At 58.1% G+C, this 6,356-nt stretch overlaps 1 protein-coding gene across 1 annotated transcript in view; it reads left to right on the top strand.

The window, feature by feature from the left end:
* The window catches only part of MMD2 (monocyte to macrophage differentiation-associated 2), a 2,676-nt gene extending 388 nt beyond the window's left edge, over positions 1 to 2,288 (top strand). Inside the window, exons 2-6 of the mRNA XM_009890058.1 lie at positions 350 to 510; positions 603 to 677; positions 983 to 1,084; positions 1,609 to 1,678; positions 2,085 to 2,288. Of these exons, the coding sequence (XP_009888360.1) occupies positions 350 to 510; positions 603 to 677; positions 983 to 1,084; positions 1,609 to 1,678; positions 2,085 to 2,288 (612 nt within the window). The remainder of the gene's footprint in view (positions 1 to 349; positions 511 to 602; positions 678 to 982; positions 1,085 to 1,608; positions 1,679 to 2,084) is intronic.
* Positions 2,289 to 6,356: the final 4,068 nt, after the last annotated feature.

Raw genomic sequence — 6,356 nt, 5'->3', positions numbered from 1 at the left:
TGCCAGGCTTCCCAGGGGGCAGCCTATGTGGCAGCAGGAGCAAGCGCTCCCCACATCATTTCCCTCAGGAGCTGGCAGCTCCCACTCGGATGCCCTGGGAGATGACTCAGAGGTAGCCATCCTCCTTGTGCCTCCCTCCTCCTCCCTACCTCCACCTGGAGAAGCTGTTTTGGAGCTGCACCACGCAGGGAGAGACCCTGCTGGCTGGTGCGGGTGGCCCATCTGCCCCTTGTGGGCGGTAGCTTTGACCAGAAGCGAAAGAAACACCTAAAAGGAAAAGCAGAGACTGTGTTGTAGCTGCTCAATGGAAACCCAGAGAGGCAACAACAGATTTGCTTCTCCCTTCCAGTTCTGGATCCTGCCCAGCATCCTCGGCAGCTCCATCCTCTACATCCTCTCTGACGATCAGTGGGAAACCATCTCTGCCTGGATCTATGGCTTTGGCTTGTCCAGCCTCTTCATTGTCTCCACCATCTTCCACACCATCTCCTGGAAGAAGAGGCATCTCAGGTACCAGCCCTGATTCTCTGGGGCTTGGGAAGGGGGAGATGGTCCAGAGGCCCCCAGTGCTGCAGGCTGTGACCCATCTGTCTGTCCCGCAGGACCGTGGAGCACTGCTTGCACATGTTCGACAGGATGGTGATCTACTTCTTCATCGCAGCTTCATACGCTCCCTGGTGAGTTACCGGTGGGTGGGAGCTATCGCTTGGCCCCACTGGAGGGGAGAAAATCAGCCCAGCTCCAACAAATAGGGTTTCCCTCTCCGTCTCAGCTCTCTGCTCCAGGCTGTACCCTACCCCTTTTCACAAAACTTTCCTATCCTATAGATTTCAACCCCTTTAAGTTGAAGTTACAACTCGGGAGGACCTTTTGGTGGGACAGCCATGGGGGTGAGGGCAGCATTTCCCTGGCACCTCGCTGCCCGCAGCCCGGACCGGGGTGCTGCCATGGACGCACCTCACCGCAGACCTGGGTCTTGCAGGCTGAACCTGCGGGAGTTGGGTCCCTGGGCCTCCCACATGCGCTGGATCATCTGGATCATGGCATCTATCGGGACCGTCTATGTTTTCTTCTTCCATGAGCGGTGAGTGCCTTTACCTGGCCCCGTGCTGGTGGGTATCGCAGAGCCCAGCTCAGCTCTGCCAGCCCTGTTAATGACCCAATGGTAGTCAAGCTGGAGGGGAGAGCAAGAAGGATGGAGGTAGACAGATGGATAGATAGCTACAGGGTCCCTGGGCAGCCTCCTGATCGACTGGCAGTGGAGAGCTTCCTTGGACCAGGTTCTTCCCCATCCGCACCCTGGTTTTAGGAGCTTGGGTGGCAGGATTGTGGGAGGGGGGATGTGGGAGGGGGGACGTGCTGCTATGAGTTGCTTCGTCCACATGGTGGCACCAAATAGAAAGCAAAAGGCTCCAGATGTCTCCCCGAAGCCCCAAGGGCCATGCCCTGAGCTCAGCTCGCAGCTCCCAAGCCAGGGTGGGGGTCCATCAGCCCCAGAGCAGGGTGCCAGCCCCGCCACGGTGCTGTGGCTCACACATGAGGACATGGGACCTGCCGTGATGGCACCTCCACCCCTTTTCCTCCAAGCAGCTTCTCTATCGGTCACAGGTACAAGCTGGTGGAGCTGGTGTGCTACGTTATCATGGGCTTCTTCCCTGCCTTGGTCATTCTCTCCATGGTAAGCCACTGCTAGGAAGCACATGGGCTTAGTGCGAGGGACAAATCCCAGCCGGGCTGGTTTGTCTCCGGTGGGTTGGCGCCGTCCAGGCCGTGTGATGGATAAAGCCATCCCCAAATACGATGTGGCCTGGCTTTGTTTTACAAGTGCTTTGGGTGCCCAGAAGATACCACGTCCATTTCCAGCGGACCTCCTGCCTGGGCTCCGTTGCGTTGAAATCCTCCCAGCAAAGCTGGGCTGCTGGGTCCCCGCTGCCTTGCTGGAGGGGAGGGTGTAGCAGAAGGTGGAGCGAGGGTCCTGCCTGCACCCTGCAGCTGGGGCCACGCTTCTGGTCTTGGTGGAGCGGTGGGAAAAGGGCAGACGCACCACGGCAGCCGCTGAGCTCTACCTCCCTGCTTGCTCCCAGCCCAACAGGGACGGCCTCCCAGAGCTGGTGGCCGGTGGACTCTCATACTGCCTGGGCATGGTCTTCTTCAAAAGCGACGGCCGCATCCCTTTCGCTCATGCCATCTGGCACCTCTTCGTGGCCATCGGAGCTGGCATCCACTACTATGCCATTTGGAGGTACCTCTACCGGCCCGGCACGCTGGAGGCTAAAACATCTCGGTAGACGCCTTAAAGACATCGTTTGTGCCAACCGGCACGTGGGGGCACGGAGGGGAGCGGGGAGGCAGCCTGTGCCGTGGGCTCGCCCCAAACCACCCGCTTGCCCCAAACCACCCGCTCGCCCCGCGGGCAGCAGCCGCTGGTGCCCTCCAGACACAGACAGGAGAACCTGGAGGTTGTTTTTAAACAGATTTTTCTTTTTTAACCTCGGGGACCGTTTATTCTTTTAGGCAAAGATTTCGTAACGTGGTGACCGACTGCCGGGCTGCGGGTGACAGGGGAGTGACTGCTCACCGAGGGCTTGGGGGGGCCTCGCTTTCCCGCCTGACCCCGAGCATCTTGTGGGAGCAAGGGACCTGCCTCTGCACATCCCTGGCTAGTGACACCCTGGGTTTGGCTACCAGAACCTTTAGTGTGGGCCACCCAGGGGACCAGAGGAGTCGGGATGGGGGGAGAGACGTGGAACTCCTGGGTGTGCGGCTGCCCCAACCAGGGACCCAGGGCACATCAGCACCCCCACACCACCCGAGCTCAGCTCCTAAATGGTCCTAAGTCATATCAGCATTAACTGCCCCCTCCCAAGTTCTTGATGGGAAGGTCCAGAGTCAACAAAGCCTTACATGAGATTGAAACTTGAACCTCTTCCAGGGCTTCCCAGAGCCCCTGAGCATTGGAAAACCCTTTCTCTAAGCCAATACTAAGTGCACAACTCAGTATGTCCCTCCTGGACGGGCCCTCGGAGCCCCCATGGACATTTTCTCCTTGGAGCACTCTCCGGTCCCAGTGCTGGCGGCAGCCCCGAAGCACGGCCCCGCTCCCCGGCTCTGCCGCACACGTGCCTTCACCTGACGGGGAGCAGAGGGAGCCCATCCGCATCAGGGGATCTTCTTTCTCCTCGAGGGAGTGAGGCGAACCTCCTCGGACTGGGATCACAGGGCTGCCTGCCTTCTCTGCTCCCATTTTCATGATGAGTCTTTTGCTCAGTATCAGATTTAAATCCACTTTGGGGAGGATTTCCGACATTCCTGGGAATGCCACAGGGAAGGGACACATCCGCGTGATGCTCGGAGGTGAGCTGTGATGGGGAGGTCCTAGTGATGCTCGGTTTTTAAACCCCTAACGGTGGCTCCACGGTGCTCTCCAAGGCAGGATAATGGGACGTGGAGTGCGTGCCCAGCCATCGGGAACAGCCCCGATGCTGCTGGAATGGGAAAAGCACAGCTGGTCCCACTCCCCAGACGTGTCGGCAGAGCTGCTGGAGCTGGAAGGGTCTGGTGTGTGTCGGGCTCTGGTGTGTGCCGGGGTCTGTGCCGGGAGCCGTCTGGCAGAGCAGCGCTGCTCCCAGCCCTGCCTGCATCTTCCCCGGGAGCCCCCAAAGGCATCGATTTCCCATCATCTCTCTTTGGTCTCTTGATTAATCACAACTGCAGCAGTCTTGGCAAGATGAGACAAGCAAAGGAGATTTACGGCCACCGTCCCACATCTCCTGTTACTCCGGCAGCGTGCCGAGGAGCCGAGCTCTCGGCTCTGTCCCACCTCCCGCAGGGTTTAGGGTCCCCCACAGCCTGCGGCACCCCGGGACCAGCTCCCCAGGGCCGTGCCATTTTGCAGCAAATTACCAAAGAGACAGCGTCCAGGTACTCTTCACCTCCTGACGTGGTGGCTGGGGTCTGCGGGTCAGCAAAAAAGATCTGGTGGGATTTCACTTCCATAGGCAGAAGGTTCCTATAAGGAGCCCCGAGTGCTGTGCCCGACACCCCAGCCTGGCATGGGGCTGCTGGGGGGGGTCTCTGCCTGGGGCACCCCAAAGCAGCCTTTGGGCTGGGACGCCTCTTGGGGTGACGGGTGGTCTTTGGGACAGGGGGTGAATGACCTCGTGTGAGCCCGGTCTCTGCTGCTCCCTCTCCCAGGTCCCCATGTCCCAGCCCTTGCTCCATCTCCTACCGCAGGTGGAGGGGTGGAGAAGGACAAGCTGTGAGTAACCAGCAGTTGGCGGAGCGTGTTTGGGGTTGGAATAGCGGGATATGGGGTCCCAGAGCGGGAGCTGCCAGTTTTGCTGTCTGGCAAGTCATTACCCTTTTCCGTGCCTCAGTTTCCCCTTCTATAAAAGGGGGGTGAAGACGCCGACCTACCTCACAGGGCTCATGTGAGGACCCTGTGAAGCACTTGAAGGATGACCAGTGCTTTACAAACACGGGCTTCAATTTTCCCTGAGTTTAGGGGACTGGATTCCCAGAGCCACTGTGGGGCACGGTGACAACTGAGGCTCAGTGTGCCCGGGTCTCCTCCCTCTCTGTCACTAAATCCCATGGGGGAACCACCCTGGGGACAGACCGTGCACACAGCCGCTGGGAGAACGTCCCCTGGCAGGGGCTGAGGATGCCCAGGGACCACCATCGCGTTTTATCCACCGTCTTCATCCCAAGGGATTTATCTTGGAAGCTGTTTCACCACTGGGGGCTTCTAGCCCTAAATCCATCCCAGGGGCTCCCGAGGCACAGGGAGGTGCCAGAAGGACCTTTCTGAGGCCACTTCATCTCAGCCTACTGCTGAAAAACCAGGGCAGGGCAGATGCCCGGGTGGGAATGGGTGACCGGGCTGTGTTGGGGACATTGCCACCCTGCCTTGAGCCTGGATTTGCTGAGTGGGCTTCTCTGTAATTCTGAAGTCCCCCCTCTTCTCTCGCTTCCTAAATCCTTCCCTTGCAAAGCAGGGTGGGAGGCACAGAGCAGATTATCGGATTGTTCTCCTGTTTTATACTAATTTTAAATGACTCGTAACATTCAGGGTGTCAGTGGAGGAGGGTTTGAGGGAACTTTTTAGCATCTCGTGTTTTTCACCGTCCATTCTTGGTCAATCAGTATTTTATATTTAACACAGTATTGGGTCAAATTAAAAACAAATGTAAGGAAGATAATGCTAGTGAATATTGTTTTCTGTGGAATAGGATTGAAATAAAAACTCAAGATACCTCAGTATCGCCTATTTGTTAAATCAAAATTAGTTTCCCTGCAGCATCTGGAAATAAACCCATTTTCTATCTGACTTGCCCTGCATGGCATCGCTTCCCAGTGCGGAGAGGAGCCACTCAACCAGCTGCAGCGAGCCCCTGCTCAGGGCGACGGAGCGCTGAGCACCGACTCACCTCAGCGCATGGATGGCATTGCCATCTGCTGGCTCAGCTTGCCGGGGGGAGGGCCAGCGCTGCTTTGCCCTTCACACCAGCTGCACGGGGAAATTCGGGAGAATAGGGATGGGTTGAGCTCCAAGCTGCAGAGTTTCCTTAAATAAATAAATAAATAAATATATAAATGGGTGAGTTTGCTGACGGCGGCCCCGTGTTCTGTGGCGCTGGCTGAAGGGTTTGCCAGCATCTCACCAAAGTGGTTTCGGCGTAAAGCCCTGCACGCCCGGTCTGGCCCCATCATTTCCCCTCCCGTGGTGGCTGAGTCTGTGGTTGACATGTGTTGAGCCCCTCCCCGAGGCTGCCACTGCTGGGGGAGGAAGGATGCCAGGGCCAGCGAGGAGGCAAACACTGCTCACCCCAGAGGGGAAACTCCACCACCACCACCCACCAGCCTCTCACACAGGCACTGGCTCCTTTTGGAGAGGGTGAATTTGCCCTCCTGTGCTTCTGCACATCCACTGGCTCCCCGCTCGCTCGCACCTCTCCATCACAATTACACCGGGGCTGTGTCCCGCACAGGCCAGGACGCTCAGCAGCTTTCCCGGAGAGCCGGGGAGAGTTCCCTGCTTCCAGGGGCAGCTGAACGCACCCCGAAACCTGACCCACAACTTCCACGTTGCCTATAATTTCTTCGCTGCTGGCCATGGGGCTGGACTGGGAGGCCTCCTGGCTTCGCTTCGCTTTCACGCTGTCATTCCCAGAGGTTGCCTGGGTGGCAGAGCCACCTTCCCACCCAAAGCGTAATCCCCATCGCGCAGAGAAACGCACATTTAACCCCAAAGGAGGATTTTTAACTGAGGGAGGCAGAGCATCAGCCACCAACCTCGTCTCGAACAACTCCCCGGTTGCGATCCCATCCCTTCCCGACTCCAACCACCCGTCCCG

Source organism: Charadrius vociferus, unplaced genomic scaffold (genome assembly GCF_000708025.1).
Source record: "Charadrius vociferus isolate BGI_N301 unplaced genomic scaffold, ASM70802v2 scaffold18, whole genome shotgun sequence".
In the NCBI taxonomy this organism is placed as follows: domain Eukaryota; kingdom Metazoa; phylum Chordata; class Aves; order Charadriiformes; family Charadriidae; genus Charadrius; species Charadrius vociferus.
The sequence above is the reverse complement of the archived record's forward strand: the minus strand, read 5'-3'. Positions and strand labels throughout refer to the sequence as shown.